The sequence below is a fragment of the Lipophrys pholis genome (genome assembly GCF_963383615.2).
Source record: "Lipophrys pholis genome assembly, chromosome: 5".
Lineage (NCBI taxonomy): Eukaryota > Metazoa > Chordata > Actinopteri > Blenniiformes > Blenniidae > Lipophrys > Lipophrys pholis.
Window position 1 is genome coordinate 15,725,309 of NC_137628.1, and position 20,586 is coordinate 15,745,894.

Sequence of the window (20,586 nt, forward strand, 5' to 3'; positions counted from 1 at the left end):
CAGGTGACTCACGTAAGAGAAGCACCTAGAGTGACATCACGCACAATTCTGAGTTTTCAAATGAGGGCTTTTTGTGCATTAAGCTGTTAGTATTGATAACGTGCCTGTTTGCTTGGAAATTAGATTTGTCCTTGTTTTTACACATTTTAGTAGATCAGGCCGCCAGTTGTCTCGAACTTTAGCCAGATCTGAGTTGGATTAATCTTTGCTACTGTTTCTGACAAAGGACATACTGGATGCTGTAATGACTCATTACACCCTCTTGTGGTTAAAAAGTTACAACACTATATGTGTTTAGCCTATATTGACAGCTTGCAGCTGGAAACATACACCAGGTAAAACAACGAAAACCACAATATGAGAATTATGCTAAGAGCAAAATGCATAAACACTAAAGATCTTATGAGCAAGAACAAAAGAAATGTGATCATAATTCCTTAAAATGTGTATTTCTATGGAGTAATTCTGATGCTCCCCCACCACAATATGTTACTTCTAAAAAAGTGCAAGCTCATGCAAATTTTTGGATAGTGAAGGCAGCAAAATAATAAACATTTAGGATTACCATGGCAACTGAAGCCTCATATCACACACTCAGCAAGTGGATTAGTTTGCCTTCTCACGAAAATCTGTTTGTTTGCTTAATGCTCTCTGTCTCCGTCCTAACCTTTTCTCGCTTTCTATCCCCAAACCCCGACTGGAAAGTCTCTACCGCTGTCTGGTTCTGCAGGTTTCTTCCTGATAAAAGGGAGTTTTCCCTTTAAGCCGTCGCCTATGCTTGCTCATGTGAAATAGTTGGACTTTTCTCTCTAAAAGTGCCTTAAGATGACTGCGCTGTTCCTGGCTCTATACCAAACTAAACTGAATCAAAAAGGTGGATGAACCCCAGAATATTAGTGCAACTTTACTCAAATAAGGGGGGAAATATTATGTGTTTTCTGTATACTCTTGATTGAAACAATATAAACAATGCACCTTTGATAATTTAAAGATATATATATAAATCCTGCTGCTTACCTGAAAAATGGCAATCCATGCATATCCAATGTTATCAAAGTTAATAGCTCCTTTGTGCGGGTTTATCTCTCCGGCCCGACACTCGTTGTAATACTGATACCAGTTCACACAGGACACTGGCTCATCCACTCTGAGTCCTGTCTCTTGATTGGCGTCCTCCGCACCGAGGACGCAGGGAGTCCTGCCTACACGGCGGCGAGGCACGTCGGAGCACCGAAGCATCCCGTTTTCTCTTTCCATAGAGCAGATAAACGGGTGGTCGTCTGTGCCATCGGGTCGATAGTAGCCGTTCAGAAAGGATATGTTATATCTCCTGGAAGAGAATAAAACCCCAAAACAAGTGTTGCAGTGTTTCAATTTACACTGGACATACATTTGTATCACAGACTTTAAACAGTGTTGATTATTAGATTTGTACCTCAAATTAGTTTCTTTAAAGAAAACTAAGAAAAAAAACAAAAAAAAAAACATTGTGCTTTGACAATTCCCCTGCCTTGTCTGTGGCTCTGAGCCCCCAGACACTGTTGTCCTCATCAAGTCAAAAATGTCCCACAAAAATATAGAGCACTGAGGTTTCCAACAAATGTTACTAAAACACAAATAAAATCTGCATTCCACGACAACTATTCTAACCTGCAAATGAATGGATATTTGGCGTGGCAGTGGGTATTTATGATATGCCGCACCGATTATGCAAAGGCAATATGAAGGCGCTTTAGTATTTATTACGGCTCATTGATGTTTTCTTTTTAATTTCACAAATTAATTTTGGACAATGGCCGAAGAAACACGCTTTGTTAGGCTTCTGCGACACAGATAATACTTGTTAGTCAGACTGACTAACGACATAAAAAGCCTCAAGCTTCAAGGAGGCCAAATATGGAATGAACCCCGTGTACAAAGAGCGAGTTTCTGGATGTAGTCGAGTAAAGTCGATTCTCAGAGAGATAAATCAATTTGTTAAAGGTCTGTTTTCTGGAAGAGAAACAGAAAGACAGTGTAAGATACACAAGGGTGCTGAAGAAGGAAATGAGGAAACAGAGAGAGAAATATAGATGAAGGGAAAAGAATGAAACAGAGGGAGGGTGCAGAGGAAAGATAAGCAATCAATCATCTGCGGTGTAGAAAGAGGTCACAGGGGAGAGCTGCTGCTACCTCGCTTCTTATTAAGGAAGGTCAATTTGGTTGTTTATGAAGGAGAAATTTTTTTTTTCTAAATTGCTACAGCCAAACAGAAAATGTAGGGATGGGTGAGTTCTGAATAAACTGGTGTATGATATTGCCTTTGCTGCTACATCTGGGGTATGCAAATATAAAATAGCTGCAATCCCAGACCTACGCCTCGTTTGACAAAGTCAAAGAACGGAAAAAGTTTCTGCTCTCTAGTTCATGGGAATTCGCCAATGCTGATTGAGCCTCTGGAAGTGCAACAAACTGACCTGTGACTATGCTGCTGCCTCCAAAGTGACAACAGAGAAGGACTTGTTTTGTTTACCTCGCTTGCTAATATTAGTTTAGTTAAAAGTGCACATTCATTTTAAGCCACTGATTCCTCACATCTGGCTGATGTAGAACAGCAACAACCCAACACAGCACATCTGTGATTATTACCTACAAGTAAGTGGGTCAGATGAGCAGATGTGAGGTCAGAGGGTGAGACTATTATGTGATATTATGCGACCAGGCTTGTGAACACATGAGCCCGAGCTGGGAGGGAGAGTGATAGTGTACCGGCATCAGTGATCGAGCATGACATGCAGGACCATACGGGAAGAGAATCAGAGGGACAGTGAAGCAGCGGCAGAAGGTTTTCCTCTGGAAATGGCCACTGGGAGTCAACCCCTGAGTAACGGCACGCTAAATTTATTTAGCCGTCTTAATCCCTTGATTTGTGATCTCTGATGCTTAAAGGGTCCAGAAGGAGACACATTTGCTGCCTCCAAGACGGAGCTGATTAGAGTACAAACAAGATCAGACTATCTGCGCTATCGATCCTCGCTTAGAAATAATAGCCGGGTGAAAGGAGCTAATCAGTTGCAAGCAAAGTTTTGACACGGCGTTCAGAGTAATGAGGCTGGTACACCCCTTTGTTGTGACATCTGTCTGTTACTATAGTAACTCACATTTTGACATCATCTCCCATGAAACAGCGGTTTCTCAGTAAACCCGCCCAGAGTTGTACGCCGACAATGCCGAAGATGAAGAAGACAAAGAAGCACAGGGCCAACACGTTGCCCAGCATTGGAAGTGTGTCGAGCAGGAGGGTCACTAGAATGCGCATACCTGCGAAAATACACACACACACACACACACACACACACACACACACACACACACACACACAAAATATACATATTAATATAACCAAAAAGAGCAACATTAAATCAGTATACCGGTTTAGGACACAGGTGTGTTTGTTCAGTCTACAGACAGCCACAGCAGTATGAAGCCTATTATAACCCATCGATAATAAAAACTTCATGCTTTTAGCTTAGTTTTAAAGTACTGTCTCCCAGTGTTGCAAATGTGTTTCCCTCCATAATAATGTTGTTAAAAGCGCGGTGCTTTCTGGGGCTGAAGATTTGACAAATTGTTTCACAAACTTGAATTTATACAAGGCCTTCATGCTTACACAAGTTCACTAACCATAAACTGACTTGCTTTCAATGCTGCATTACAACAGGTATTGCTGACATTTACTTTTCAGTTCTGAGTTTCAATGTCGTGTTAGACCGCAGAGAATAGAAATGACTTCAATTAAAGGGGTCATATTATACAACTTTTTAACACTTTCACATGGTCTCATAGGTCCAAAAACATTGTATTCAAAGTTTATTTTCCCAAATCTAGCTTTGCCTTGATTTTCAGCCTTTTGAGTATTGGATCATACGAGCTGCATTCAGAATCTGCTGTGTCTGTGTGAACTGTACTGTCTCCGCCCACATGCCCATCTTGGGAAGAGGACGAAGTACTTCTTCTCGTGGTGCCATGTGCCAGAGCTGCCCAATCGTGGGAGGGTCAAAGGGAGGACCTACCTTGTTTGGGATTGGCTAAACCCCTGATGACACTATATAGGATTTTCTATTTAGACTTTTACACTTTTAAAACTTTTAAACAAGTCAGGGGAGGAGAAGACAGACTTTCTTCACTTCCGGGCCGACATTCCAGGTATGGGGACGCATATTATAGTTGGAAAACCATTAGAAATTGAATTTTGCATAATATGACCCCTTTATCTAAACTTCTACTTTTCATATTTACACTCGGATGCATGAGCGGTTGGTCTCACAGCGAGATCGAGATGGTTGAGTTCAGGCTTTTCGGTCTTTCTGTGCAGGGATTGTATGTTCTCTCCAGTAGGTCTCAGGGCACTCAGATTCCCTCCCACAGTCCAAAATGATGCATTTGAGAGCAATTGGTGCCTCTAAGTTGCCAGTAGGTGTGAATGTCAATGTGTGTGGGATCGACTCTAATACCACTTGATAAGTTGGATAAAGCCGTTCATAAGATGGAGGAACATTTACCCAGTGTAAATTCATTCTGGATTGGACCATCTGGCGGGTTTGTAATAGCCTGCAGGCCTTATGTTTAACAACTCAGATTGCTGCTCAAATAAATTGCATGTTCTCCAGGTGCATGTGTGGATTTTCTCCAACTACAGCAGCTTGTTAGGTTACATTGCTAACTTTTAAATTGAATGAGGGTGTCTAATTCTCCATGTTTGCCCTAACACTGGTCCACATTGTACCCTTTTTAAATGAGTGGATGACAATCAACACCAAGAGGCCGTAAACAAACAATGATTATCCGAGCAAATAAACTTCACTACACAGAGAGCATGATGGAGGTCGATTCCTTTGCACTTTCTTCTGCTCAGATTAGAGGCTCTGTCTACATTAAAAAGACTAAGTAAATCATCTAAGTAAATCATTAGTTGATATCAGACACAAAAAATGATTTTATAGACAGAAAAAAAATCTTAATCTATTCTGCACGAAGCTGAAGCAGAGCAGTTAGTTGGATGGCGAATAAGTGGAGTTCAAACAATAATAATTGGCCCCCACTTCACTCCACTGAGGAACAAACATCCAAACCTCTCCTGCAGACCGCTTTTCGAATTCTGGCTCCTTCAAACGCACAACATTTTTACAAGAACATACTCTGAGCTTGCCAAGGTCACAGAGCGTAGTGAAATATAAATATATAAAGTTGGTTGGCCACTTTGTGTGGTGAGTTAAGAGCAACATGAGATTTTCATGACTGTGTTCATTGTGTCCTGAATTGTTCACGTTCAGGTTTTAACTGATATGCACCTTGATAAGTTCCAGAAATGAAGAGAGACTTACAGTGTAGCATGAAAGCATAAGGATGGTGATGCATTTTTTATTGTCGGGGCTGTAACTAATGAGGATGCTGACTTTCAGCCGACCATATTTCCGCATGTGATGAACAGGCGAAGAACCGGTCTAATTAATATGCAGAGACAGTTGATTGGACAACTCTCGCACAGTCATCATATTTAATATTTTCTTCAGAGGCTTTCTGAAGTCTTCAAAGTACAGGCATCAGCAAACTCTTGGTTTCTTTTCTGCTGATGTGTTGCCTGCGCTGAAGCCACTTCATGCTTCTCTCTTTGGGTTCATGCCTCTAATCTGATGTTCAGCAAGTCAAACATTCCACCGCTTGGACCGCAGTCGGGTCGGTGACCTGTTCACACAAGCCGTTTTCACAGCGTGAACATTAAAAGTTTTCTTTTCTTTCTTCTCTTTATGATCTTTGACCTGCTGCAAGTCAGGATAGGCCTCCGCTCTTCACCTGCCCGAGTCAGCACTTTTTTTTTTTTTTTGTCAAACTTGACATCACTGTATTATTTACAATCAGGAGGTGGTTTGTGAAAAGACCAGAGAGGCCAGTGTTCCTCCCTTTTATAACGTGCCTTTGTGTGGATTTTAGAATAAGGAATAAGAAATAAGTTAAGTTCGATCCATCTATCAATTTATGGTTCTGCTTTATCCAATTTAGTCCTGACGATCAGAAGCTGATTCTCACTGCCTATATGTATGACTGCAGGGTAACCACCCTATCCCGGGGCAAACAGAGCTACACATACCAGAGCAGAGTAACTGGAGAAAACCCATGACACACACAAAGAAACATGCAAAGTCCACAGAGAAAAGCCACAGAAGCACCTCAGTGCTCAGGTACAACTAATGTGAGTAACATGCAAGTGGAATGAAGTGAAGCTCAAATGAGCTTTAGTCAGAAATAAAGTGTTTCTATGGATCAACTGATAAATTAACATCCAGCATGAAGCGTGCCAAATTGTCTGTTCATGCAAAAAGATTGCACCTTCAAATTGCATTCATATTGCATGTCTGATAAACTAAGAATAACACAGTATTCAAATGGGAGGTTTGCATGCTGTTTACGCAACAACGATGGAGTGACAACGGTTTTGCGTCTGTGTTTGTTCGCTGGCGTATGCCATGGAGTGCTGCGTGCTGCGCCCCCACCTACACACAACGCGAAGTGATACTCTGGAGTTGGACGTTAGTTTTGAAAAAAGTTATTAAACAAATCAGAGCCTTAGAAAAAGTAAATCTGAATTCAGCAAAAAAAAAAAAAAACAACAATCTGTGAGCTGGTCTATATTAAAGTCAAAAAGAAAAAGGAGAGTTAAACAAACGAGATAAAGAAAAGATGGCCAAATCTCGGAGGTGATACAACAACACAATATCTTGTTATGGAGTCCACAAATTCAAGTCGTGGGGAGCCAAGAAACACCTCTTACTGTCGCCTCTCTCTCTTCTCTGTATAATTGATCTGGTAGGAACACTAGATGTTGTTCCATATTCATGAAGGAAAACGGGCTTTATTGATTGTGTCTGTTGTTTTTTGTGTCTCTGTGACCCTGCTAGTAGATCAGCTTCCACGTGTGGGTCAATGCAATATCGAGTTTGCACTTATGTGCAAACTATTAGATTTATTGTATACATTTTACAATACAAAACAATACATACCTAATGTGAGGCAAAACAAAGGCTGTGCAGTATAGCATGTAAGTTTAAGTGATGACAGTCAAATTAATTTATTACATGTATATTCAATTGTCTGAACAAAAGTTGTTGAAAATAAGTCATTTCTTTTGCTTTGAACTTTGTTTTCATGTTATGTCATCAGGTCATTTCTCATTTCAGCTTTCATGTAGATTAGATCAAATCTAACTTGACATAAGCAGGCAGTGCGTGCAGGTATGCTCTGAGCGAGAGAGGCTGCAGGAGGTGATGCAGACTAGACAAGAAATAGGGAAACGTAACAACGCTTAATACTAATATTTCATCACAGAAACCTATACTGGCATCATATTGTATTTTTCAAATATCAAATTTGAGGAAAATATAAAACTAATATTTTAATGCAAAAAGCTATATCATAAAAACAATATTTGAGAAATTTAAGAAAAATCTTGATACATCGTAAGTGTCGCAGAGTGCGCCAGTGCAAGCCACAGTGAAAGTTATATTTTGTGCTGTTGAAGAATACAACAAGGACAGATTTGCTGTGGCAGTCCTGAAAGACAGTGTTAAGAATAAAATGTCTGCGAGACGGGCCCAGGGCACGTCCAGAGGCGCTGCCGCTAACCCGGCCCCCTCCGTTGACTTGCCTTCAACACGACGGTGTGAGAGACCTCCGCAACACGGAGGGATTAGGGCCCCGCAAGGCGGGCCGTACGCCCAGCTTCCAGCAGCTGGGAGAGGAGAGCTGCTCCCCCAGCTGCAGGCAGAGCAGCATTAAGAATTAAAACAATTTGAGGGAACATGTAATTGACTGTTGTTTCTGCATTTTGGCACCTACTGCAAAATATCATATTTTATGAAGTAGTGAGGTTTGTTCTTTCTTCGTGCACTCCACAACTTTGAAAAGGGGGGGGGGGTGCTCTTCTATTATGAACTATACAGTAAAAAAATGTGTTTGACATGCTTTTTTTCAATCAGTGGGCCAAGTAAGATAGATTTCCTTACTGCAACACAAACAACACAAAACAAAGGAAGGATACATAGACTAGAGAATGGGTACATTCTTCCCTGTTTGCAATACATTGAGCTGTGAAGAGTACACCAATATAAATGAATGTCCTGAGCATCAGTGGGATGAACATGAAGGGGAGAAACTCACTGGGAACTCTGTTGATGGCTCGCAGTGGGCGGAGAACCCGAACAGTTCGGATGGCTGATAGACTGACGTTGTGCCCGTCCAGCGAGTACTCCAGCATTCTGCAGGAGAGAGGGAAAGCCACTGTGGTGTCATGGGCATCCTGATCGGTCTGACCTTGGCAAACCCTAAACATCTTCTGGGAATCCGGCATGAACGCAGTCCCCGGGATACATAGCCTTTTAAATACCAATCACCGAGGTCCTTGTCTCTCAGGACCGAATGATACGATTGTCATTCTGTAAAGCTACAGACACACAGACACGCACACACACACACTTTTTCGGGTGCATCGAAGCACTGGCGCGCGCGCACACACACACACACACACACGCTTGACATTTAACTGGCATTAAACACGTGTCTAAGCTTCACACAAAACACACACATGCAAACACACTTTTGGCTCATATTTAATGTCAGACAGGCATGTGTTTTGCGCACGCGGGTGTGTGCACCCGTCAAACACTCACCCCACAACAACAATGAAGAAATCCAATCTGTTCCATGTGTCGCCTAGGTAACCACTCTGACCTATGACCCCCAGAGCCACCATCTTCACCACCATTTCTCCAGCGAAAAACACAAAGATCCCATCATCCAGAGCCTGCATGCAGAGACACACACACAGACACACACATGGGCACACACAGATATACGCACACCCAGAGGATTAGTGTAAACTGATTAAGTGGGGGAAAGAAATTAAAGCAAAAACTTCTCAGACTCTTGATAATAAAGTCACACAGCTGAACATAATTAGTTTGTAATTCCAGATGCGTGTGTGTGTGTGTGTGTGTGTGTGTGTGTGTGTGTGTGTGTGTGTGTGTGTGTGTGTGTGTGTGTGTTTGTGTGTGAGTGTGTGTGTGTGTGTGTGTGTGTGTGCGTGTGTGTGCGTGTTACCTGCAGCAGGAAGGGGGTGTGGTCACACGGCTGGAACATCCCGAGGGTCACACAGTTCAGCAGGATGGCCAGAATGCTAACACGCTCAAACCATGTGACACGAGGTTAAGGAAGGTTCAACAATTTCACAGCAGTTAGAATGCACAGCAATGGAATCCAACATAGCAAAAAGCTGGGTTGTAAACTTTTCGTTCTGCAGGTTGACTGACACCTATGTCGCTCAATCGCTATGTGCCAGAAAGATAAGGCGATTACTGTCTGCTCGTTCGGTTTCGCCTTCACCTCGGTCTCCCTCACTTTTCCAAAATTAGACTTCCTGGGCTGACACTTGTCAAGATGTTGGCACACAGCAAATTTAATTCCAAGCTTTTTAAAATATCATTGGAAACAAATATGCTTTGCATCCTTCAGAGTTCACTGGGTGTTAAGAGGTTTGGACATCACATGCTGCCACAACAGCTTCAGTCTTACTTGTCATGTTGTTGTGAATTTTGAGTTGTTTAAGGCTCTACTGTAGAAAGAAAACCCACATTATTCACAAAGATATCAGTTCATTGGTAGTTTGGATTACAATCCAGTGATGATAGGCTGATGGTAACAGATCTTCCCCATAGTGTCCAGTTGAAGCCTTGGAAGGCTGAAGCATATGATTCACATCATTTTCATACTCATCACACCATTCAGTGACCCTTTTTGCCCTGCACAGAATCATCTGCATCCATTATCTTCCTCCTCTCATTTACTGGAGTTTTTCCTGCAGTCCATCTCCCTTAAGCATCCAGCCGATTGGGATGTCTATAACAACCCAGAGGAAATCCTGAGGTAGCTGACGAGTCCAATTTAAAGGTCCAGTCATGTCTATCTTGCAGTGTACAAAATATCACCAGACTGAACTTGCAATGTATCTGTCTGAGAGCTGGATGCACTGTAATACTGTGCCTCGCAGCTTAAAATCAAATTTACCCTCATAGAACTGAGTGTGCTAACCTAAAAAAAACAACTTTTTTTTTCATCAGGCCAGGAAGTTGCAATAATAAGCTTAAATGTGTCAGCTTTCATTTACGAGTGCAACTTCTGACGAGACATTTTGACATGTTTAATATTCACAACTACAAAAGGCAGTGAGCTACCATGAAAGAGCCAGTGAGACATCTGAAGTCAGTCTGAGTGTAAACTTGTGTATGGTGTGTTTCTGAGCATCTGTGTTTCTTGCGAGCTGTCAAATCAGGAAAAGAGCATGTATCACAAGTGAAAAGCAGCGAGGTTTAAAAAGGGGGGGAAATAGTTTGAAGTAGACAGTTAAAGGGAAACAGCGTGTTGGATTTCCACAAATGCGGGCACACATGCACAACAGCGCGCATGTGAAAACTGCTGAATGGATGACAGGAGAGCATTGAAGAGCCAAGGACGCATGCATAACAAAGCCTGGAGCATGGACACACACCCACACGTGTGTGTGCACATACACACAGGCGTACACACAGAGTCCCCTTCCTGGACACTTTGCTCTCGAAAGGGCGGAAAAATTAATGAGAGTACAATCCTTTATCACCCTTGAGACAAAGCGAGCGAGTGAGCGAGAGAGAGAGAGAGAGAGAGAGAGAGAGAGAGAGAGAGAGAGAGAGAGAGAGAGAGAGACAGAGAGAGAGAGAGAGAGAGAAGGAAATGAAGGAAAGAGGGAGCGAGAGACAGAGTGAGGGTAATCCAGTGTCCTCCCTTTGCTGCGGTTGCCATGGGAACCCCCATCTCACCGTGGGAACTGACTTCTGAGTTTCAAGATCCGCTTGCATCCTGTCTGGACTGGAAAACACAATTAATACACACCGACAAACATGCACACACACCCACCCACACACAAACACACACACACACACACACACACACACACACACACACACACACACACACACACACACACACACACACACACACACACACACACACACACACACACACACACACACACACAACAGAATACAGTGTCCCTCAGCAGAGCTCCTGCTGAAGCATCCCTCATTTCCTTCAAAGCTTGAGGAGGATGCTTTTAATCCTGTACCATCTGTAAGAGTTACAGTATCTTAAATGAAGACCGCCTGCACATGTGAGTGTGTGTGAGAGAGAGAGAGAGAGAGAGAGAGAGAGAGAGAGAGAGAGAGAGAGAGAGAGAGAGAGAGAGAGAGAGAGAAAGAGAAAGAGAAAGAGAGAGAGAGAGAGAGAGAGAGAGATATGGAGAGAGAGTTAAACAAGCGACGGGGCAGGGTCAAGGTGTGAGTGATGGATGAGATGGGAGTATTTCCACGGTTGGCACATCATTCAACATCAGCGACGAAACACTGAGGGAACGTCCTCTCCTCTGTTTCACTCCCTACGTTGCCCACCACCCCACCAACTCCCCACCCTCACACTCAACCTTTCCCTCTATCATCTCTCATTTTCCTCTACAGCCATTTTTCCCCTCTCTTTGGCCCAATTATTTTTCTCTTTGCTTTGCTCCTCCTGCTCTCCGTCTCTCCCGCTTCCTTTATATAGTGCAGCATAATTTCCCATCTTCATCCCATATCACTTCTTGCACATCGTTTTTGCCATATACCCACACACACACTCCTTCCTCCTCAGAAGAGACTCCTTTGCTCGGCGCCCTCCCCGGTCTGTTTCTTACCATCCCCATATATGACTGCCCCTGGGTAGAGTTCTCGTCTCTGTCAGAAACCTGAGTCTCAGCCTACAGATGAACTACAACTACACTCAATAATTAACATTGTGGGGGATACAGAGAAGCATACAGACCGACAGGGTGAGTGATAGAGATAATAGATCGGGTGAGTGGGAAAACGGGGGGGCAAATAGAGATGAGGTGAAAACAACAGTTTGATGTTTAAGTGAAAAAAGGGGCGCAGAACAAAAGGATGAGAGAGCCTAAGACCCTGGCGATTCAAGCTTTTAAGTGTAAACAAGTGCAAGTGTTGCGTGGCTTCCACGCTTTGTCGTCTCTCCCTAATTGCCTCATCCTCTCATCTTCACATTCATCCAGCCTCTCCAAGAGCCACCTCCTCTCCCCTCCTCGCCCTCCTCTCCTGAGCTCCTCCCTCCCATTCTCCCCTGAACTCTTCTCTCCTCGAGTGCCAACACAGGTAGAAAAGGTCAGGCAGACATTATAAATCACATCAGATCACATCACGCTGATCTTTTTGGCATCATCCTGCACCCTTGGCAGCCGTACACATGCTAAGGCCAGCGTGTTGGAACATTTTCATGTGAAACGTTCATTAACTTAAAAGGATCATCTGTGGGGACACAGGCCGTCCGCATACAGAGAAGGTCTTAGATTTTCCTCAGTGGTACCTCTGTCTCATGGGGCACCCTTTATAAAAGGTTAGAAGCTGTAACTCACGGCATTACAGATCAATTATATACCATTAGGGAAAAAAATCTTCTGGTGTTCCTGGTTGTAAAAACACATTTGGCTGGTGTATACCCTCCCTTCGTATGACACCTGCTTTGTCTTTGAGCCCATTTGATCAATTAAATTATGGAGGAGCTCCCAAAAGAGCCCATTTATTAACATCCTATTAACATTTACTTAATGCAGAGTGGATAGATTGTTGTAAGTACTGGTAGATTTTTTTTTATTAGACTTGCGAGCAGCAGAGCGCTATAGAAGGCAAAGTCAAATGGTCGTTTGATTGATTCGCATCTGTGATTCAGACAGAAATAAATTAAAAGCTGTTGAAGTGGAGTGCCATAAAAGTTGGTACCAACATCCATGGACACTTAAAGGATGAATATTAATGATTTTGGTAGGACTCCAAACTTTGTGGGTTTGACTGAGAAGTAACAAAAAATATTAATTGTCCAGAAAAGGCAAATGGACGGCGTCCCGGCCTGATCCCATCTGAGAATGACTTGTTGTTCTTCTGTTCTGCTTTCTACCTAAAAGATTTGTCACTTCTCAAGCATCAGGATATATTTTTCTGAAATTACCAGCTAAAATACTCAAAACAGTCAGAAAGAGAAGGATGGCTCAATGGCGAAGCTGATCGCTGGGCTTCCTGCATCTGAGACACTACAGGGAATAATGAGATACAATTAACCCCCTTGTGTTCATCACCAAACCAGAGAGATTTAAACACTGTTGAAGAAGTTGTTTTCATTAAGGCCTTGTCAAACCTGTCATTTTAATAGCCAATGAACATCTCAATTCAACCAGGGCAAAACTATTTTGCGACATAAAACTGTTTTAAAATGATCTAATTTGACTAATAGTGATGCTGCATCTGCAAGAAAGCACGACCAGCAATACATCCTATAAAATCAGAGTAATATCAGCACTGTCGCACAAGTTATAAAAAAAATGTGTTAATGCTTACTAGATACTTCTTTAAAAAGTAGTGATTACGAGTTAGTGCAACTTTATCACCACCAAATCGGGACTAGACGGTGACTGAATTAAACTGAATAGTCTGATTCACTCATTAAGTTCAGCTGAAGTCGCATCAGTTAGATGGAGGAAGATGCTCTACCATCTAGATGTTAACAGATTAATGAACTATGAGAAAAAGAAGCAACAAAACAGCAAACTTCCAATATGAGAACAGGTCTTATAAAAAGGAAACTACTCCACATATGGTATCATGAATGCATCAAAGGTACCGTCAATACAAGTTAAGTTTAATACCTTTAGTTGGACACTTTTTATGTAGCTGTCATGTGGACTGAGTTGGTTTGGACAGATGCTGATATTCCTCTAAAGGGGAGTTTAGAGAAACAGTAACCGAGCTACTCTTCGCTGAGACAGTGACTCTACAGTTTACACGACATTTCATGTGACAACACCTTATCTGTTTTTAAAAAAGTGTTGTGTTTACACCGCAGTAGCGGACACACTGACAGCGATGTAATTAGTATGACGGGCCATGGGAGGGCGCTATTGCTTGTTTTTGTAATGAAACCACACAGCCGTGTGCAGAGAACAATACACTATGAATGTTAACAAAATCAAAATCAAGAGCAACCGATGCGCAGTAATCTGTGGCAATCTCTGCAGGGGGGAATTGCACCCATGAAAGAAACGGTCCACCTTGGGAGCCTCACGGATGCAGTGGATCCGAACACCGGTGTTGAGCAAACGCGCCCCCCAAAAGTGACATAGGTTTTGTGAATACACTCATGTTTGTGGAAACATGGACTTGATTGATTGATTGAATTGATTGAAATGTTTATTTCGAATAAGGTACGAAAACAATAAGAAAAAAAGAAAAGAAAATTAACAACAAAGTTTTCCTCTCAAATAAATAAATAAATGAATAACAGTAATAATAATATAAAATAAATCAAGAAAAACATCGTCAGATGAGTATTCGAAAAGGAGTGAGAAGAAGTAAAAACTTATTTACTCTCACCCCTTGTCACAAGTCTCTTACACACACACACACACACACACACACACACACACACACACACACACACACACACACACACACACACACACACACACACACACACACACATATACACACACACACACACACACACACACACACACACACACACACACACACACACACACACACACACACACACACACACACACACACACACACACACACACGTCCTGTGCAGCACATAGAATATATATACATACACGTCCATTCATACATACCTACAGACAGGCATAAACACCTATACCCACACACAAGCCCACAGTGTAAGGAAAGAAACGAACAATATAAATAACCAAAAGAAATGACTAGACGTTTGCCCCTAAACATAGCCTAATGATTGGCCACACCTTCTTCTTCCTCGTACCTTTTGAAAATCATATTTTCATATAGCATTTTAAACTGTCTCATATTTGGAGAGCAGGGAGACTGTAACTCTGCAACTTGAACTGTTTTCTTGTGTGGCACATATGCATATAATGCATGGGTTTTATATAGCGCTTTTCTCAAAGACGCTTTGCAGCCAAACTGCGCCATCAGCCCTTCCAACCACCACCAACGACCACCAACCACTCATTCTCACACTACATTCACCCAAGCAGTTTGGGGTTCAGTGTCTTGCCCAAGGACACTTTGGCGTGTAGACAGGTAGAGATGGGAATCGAATTTGCAACCTTCATATTGGGAGAGGATCACTTTACCAACCGAGACATGCTGCCCCATATTATGTCATCAGTAACATCTAAGCTCAGACATTATTAGGGAATCCAGTTCGAAGTAAGAAATGTTTTAACTGGTCAACAGTTTAGTCATATATTAGAAAGGCCAACAATCAACTAAGTGCAAAACTAAGTGTATATGTAAGTCTACTTGTCTGAATACATTAAAATACATGTATATCAAGGGAATTATTTCAGATGAGAAGAAGATATCTATATTTGCTCACCAATAATGCTTGTGGGAATGTAAAGATTTAAAAGTATTATACAGTCTTTCAACAATTTCACATCGGTGTCAGAGGTGCTACTACACTGAATTCAAAGTGGATTTCTCCAAATCCAGGCCTGGTCTTAAATTTCATCCAGTCTAAAAGTCCCTCTAGTGAGCTCTACTGAGAACAGGTTGTTTCTGTGTCTGTACCTTTAAATGCTAACGTGTCTGTCTAAGCCTACATCATGTCTGTTTTCCAGTAGCAATTGCGAGGAGAAGAAATGCAAGGAGAAAAAAATGAAGCACGCTAGTACTTTTAGAGGGCAGAGCTTATCTACCTGTGAGAGGTTCAAAGAGAGTATTCACTACCAGAGGCAGCGGTTATTTCTCCAGTTGGCGTCATGAAGGGAAAATCTCTGATTCAACTGTATGAACACACATTCGCTAAAAGGTGGAGGAAGCAAGTGATGGAGATGACAGACTTTCTTCACTTCGGGGGCCTCATACACAGGCTATGGGGAAACATTACTGTTAGAAAACCATTATAAAGTGAATTTTGCGTAACATGGAACATTTAATAAAGGAGGTATTACCTGAAACCGCTGGCTACAATCAAACACAGTTAGTCTATGTAGAATGTCTAACTAAAGCATACATGGTTTGAAAGGGACGAGTGTGTATGAATGAGCAACCTGTTCACTACTTTCCTCATGCTCTTTCCTGCTTGGCCGCACACATTCACTCTGGAACTCAGACATACGGACTTGATTAAATATAACCCAGTTAGGCTGGAAAAGTGCAGTCGGTGTGTGTGTGTGTGTGTGTGTGTGTGTGTGTGTGTGTGTGTGTGTGTGTGTGTGTGTGTGTGTGTGTGTGTGTGTGTGTGTGTGTGTGTAATGAAGATGGGCCAACTTAGTCAAGTTGTCAAGTGCTGTGGCTCCACCCCTGAGGAGTGTGACAGTCGGTTACCATGGAAACACTTGCAGGAATCATGTTAATTGGCTGAAATGATTTGATTCTGACAGCTTACCCTACTTTGAGTTAGAACTCTCCAGATCCATTGCTGTTTTGCCATTACCTTCTCATACCTACATGCACACACGCGCACACACACACACACACACACACACACACACACACACACACACACACACACACATAAACAGACTCACACATCCACACACCTCAACCTAATTAATCTGGTCAGTAAAAGAGAACAGGATGAATAGGGACTATGGGGACTCGTATCCAGGAAATAGGGGTGAAAGTAAAAAACTAAACAAAACAAAAGTAAAGCGTAAAACAGAGATGTAAAGAAAGGTGCTTGTACACGAGTGACAGAATCAGCTTTTCTTATCTTTAAACAAAAGGAAACGCTCTGAATGTTTCATGCACTGCTGAATAAGTTATGTCCTCTGTCCGTGTGTGTGTGCGTGCGTGAGTACGTGCGTGCGTGCATGTACTTCACCCTTGAACCTTCACACACGCGTATGCGCGTTTGTGTTTGTCTGCGTGTGTATGTGTGTGTGTATCATACGGTAGATTAAAAGAGTGGGACGCCTGCCACATGGAAAGCTCAGCACTTCACAAAGCAGGCTCCTCGAGCCACACTTACAGTATAACTAGCGTCACCTCCCAAGGAAACCAGGAATAAGAGAAATCAATGTAGCTTGGAGGGAATACAAGAGCATGTTATGTAATGTCTAAAGACGATCTTGTTTCTGTTCCAAGGTAGAGAAATGGTGAGATCGGCTAAAAAGTTACGAGATATACAGTATATTGTAAACATAGCTCAGGGGAGCTTGACCATTTTTCTGAGAAGAGGAAAAGGGAAGTAAGGAGATAGGAAATTAATTTGTAATATGTACTGAGTGCAAAAAAAAACAACCAAGAAAGGAAGGAAGGAGGGCTCACCTCTGGAAAAATGGGACTTTCAGCTCTTGGGGATTGCCCACCGCGCTTACTTATTTATGTCCCTGTCGAACAACGTCCACCCACATTACTTCCCCCGCAGATCACTCACACACACACTCACTCACTCTCACACACACACACACACACACACACACACACACACACACACACACACACACACACACACACACACACACACACACACACACAGAGTCTGAAATCACACACTAATTACATTCACATGCATAATGTACTTTGTGCATGTACAGCCAAATGATACAGGCGAACACAAGACACTTGTCGGAAAGCGCGCAGCACGACACTCAAACAGAAAGAGGAAATACAGGCGAAAAGACTCCAAAGAAAACAAACAAATCCTACAGGCGGAAGTAACCGGGCCGTTGGGGCAGAGCTACGCTGTTGCCAAGCAACCAGGTGATTCCTCTAAAGAGCCTCTCTGTAGGAGATTCCCTCGTTTGTGTGAGGGCATTCACTTGCTCGTGTGTGCGTGTGTGTGTGTGTGTGTGCATGTGTGTGTGTGTGTGTGTGTGTGTGTGTGTGTGTGTGTGTGTGTGTGTGTGTGTGTGTGTGTCCAGTATCTTAGTGCTGACACAATGAGTGAACAGTATTGAGGGATGCGACCATGTTAACAGCCCAGCAGGATGCGGAGGATCCTCAGTTCACAGCATTTGTGGTCTCTTTATTCTTCTTTTCCTCTTGGTGTTAATTTTATTTATTTAGTCATTCACTGACAACCAGTGATGACAATTAGTACTGTAGCTGTTATTTCTTCAATAAATGTTACTTCATGACTTACTTCAACCAAAAAAGTGCTCTCTTTGCTAAAGTAACTCATGCAGTAGCTTTAATTGTCTCCTATCTTATTGTACTGTTGATGTGACATACTAGCTAAATTGTCAGGGGTCGCTTCAAGGGTACCAACTAATACAAAGGGCTACTGTCAAACTTTATGAATAATTTGTACAAATCCTAAGTTTAATTAAATTTTATGGTAATTAATACTATTTCATGTTTTGTAATCATGTTGTTTTTTTACTGACCACTATATTTAGATAATGCCCTCTGGGCTATTCACAACATCACCCCCACTTTGGCTAAGCAAGATCTAAAGGCTCATTCGCTCACTAGGCTCAGCTTATAGCAGTTCGTTGACGAATAAAATGCTCTATAATATGGATCTAATGGGCACTTACAAAAAACAGACTTGTGAACTGATAAAGAGGCCGTTAAAAAAAAAGCTGACAACTAACAGCATGCGGCCAGCTCTATCAAGGTAAGGTTATATTTATGTACTGCTGTTAAAGAAGTCAATGTAGATTTCATGCTATTCTCACAAGGCACTTCTCCTCCAGTAAATAGGAGTGAAGAGAAATAATAACTTTGAAAATGAAAGCTTTTTCAAAGTTGACAGCCGGTAGTAAAACACCATATGAAGAGACAGCAGCTCTGCAACAGTATGTAAAGAGCACACTGATGCTTCCGTGTTTGTCACAAAGGTAAACAGGGACTCGCACGGCCCTCCCACAAGTTGTGCTGTTACAGTACAGTAGGTACAGTGAGTTAAGAATGTTCCTTGATGCGACCATGTTAACAGCCCAGCAGGCTACAGGGGAGCGTGGCTCACAGCATTGGTAGTTTCTTCATTCTTCTTTTCCTCTTGGTGTTCATTTTATTTATTCAGCAATTATGTATTTATATTTCATGGAGTACACAGAGTGCTGACGGTGGCAAATACCCGCAGACGTGCACTGACAAACGCGTGGCGACACACGCACACATGCAACAGAAACACGTGCACACGCACAGATGAGCACACATCCAGTCATAACCTGTGGGAAATATTCAATTTGGAGAGTCTCAACAAAATCCCTGAGGTGTTGCTGACGTTTATGCACGCTTCAGAGTATTCATAGCTACTCAAACACTATTGATAAGCACGCACCTACACACACAGCCACATGCACTCACACCTTGGTGTCTACAGCAGCGCTGGATAGAGGCTGAGGCAGAGAGCGAGAGACAGGGAGGGGAATGTGAGGTGAGTCGATGGAGACAGAAGCACAGGGAGGTTTGGGAGGGTGACGTGAGGCTTTACTATTTGTGACTCCTGCGGTATAAATGGAGGCCAGTAACAATGCAACTGACAGGCGACTGTAACCCTGGAGATTCATTAGGGCTCATCACTATGGAAACCTCCAATCAGGAGGAATGTTAGCCATCTTTTCCTGCAGCTAATGGGTCCAAGGAAATACCTGAGGTCCCCCAAACATGCATATCCATGCACACACACATACTGGCACACACAGAGTTACAGACATGCACAATACTGTCCTGTGTTTAAATATAAAGTAAACATATAGGCGCTACGTGCCTTGTGTGAATAATAGCTTTGAGGAACTACAGAGCTGAAATGCAAACACACACGGTCTCTGTCCCATTATAAACACAAATGTACTTGTATATGTGCACATGTTCACAGGACTCCAGGTGTCCTGGCAGCAGTGAAGGATATGGGTGGCAGACAGCTCGAAGGCACCATGAGCGGGGTGGGCTGGTTTGGGTCAGAGCCAAAAGAACCACAGGGGCCAGAGTGGGGTATGGCAGCTCTTCCTTTTCCTCCTCCTCCTCCTCCTCCTCCTCCTCCTCCTCCTCCTCCTCCTCCTCTTCCTCTCCTTCTTGCTCCCTCACCTCTGTCTCAACTGACACATGCACCTTCTCCCCCTCCTCCTCCTCATCATCCTCCTCCTGCGTTGGTCCTCTGTGCTGCTCATGCAGGTCTGGCTCCTGGATGCCCGTCATAGCCGTGCTGTGAACAGCCTGAACCTAAAAGAGGGCATGGGTGGGGGGGGGGGGGGGGGGGGGGGGGGGGGGGGGGGGGGGGGGGGGGGGTCATTGGCAGACTGTTCAGGACACAGGAAAATATAAATGCATATTTATGTGTGTATGTATGTGTAACTGGGCGTGTTTCTGCTGGTTTGTCTTGTGACGGATGCTGCAGCTCCCAAAACAAACTGGAAGTACACTGTGGCTGTGAAAGCCTGGAAACCTGTTCACAAACAAAGAAGCACCAAAGCAAGTCTTTTTCTCTCTTTCTGTGTAATAATAAGCAAACTTAAAAAAAAAATAAAAAAGAAAGAAAGAAAGAAACAAA

General features: G+C 42.8%; 1 protein-coding gene across 1 annotated transcript in view; it reads right to left on the reverse strand.

Annotated features, from left to right (window-relative positions):
- The window catches only part of LOC308109391 (voltage-dependent T-type calcium channel subunit alpha-1H-like), a gene marked incomplete at its 5' end in the record, with an annotated part of 58,919 nt that extends 38,685 nt beyond the window's left edge, over window positions 1-20,234 (reverse strand). The window contains 6 exons of the mRNA XM_080462925.1: window positions 1,018-1,330; window positions 3,141-3,300; window positions 8,194-8,291; window positions 8,703-8,836; window positions 9,133-9,226; window positions 19,948-20,234. Coding sequence (XP_080319051.1) covers window positions 1,018-1,330; window positions 3,141-3,300; window positions 8,194-8,291; window positions 8,703-8,836; window positions 9,133-9,226; window positions 19,948-20,234 — 1,086 coding nt within the window. The remainder of the gene's footprint in view (window positions 1-1,017; window positions 1,331-3,140; window positions 3,301-8,193; window positions 8,292-8,702; window positions 8,837-9,132; window positions 9,227-19,947) is intronic.
- Window positions 20,235-20,586: the final 352 nt, after the last annotated feature.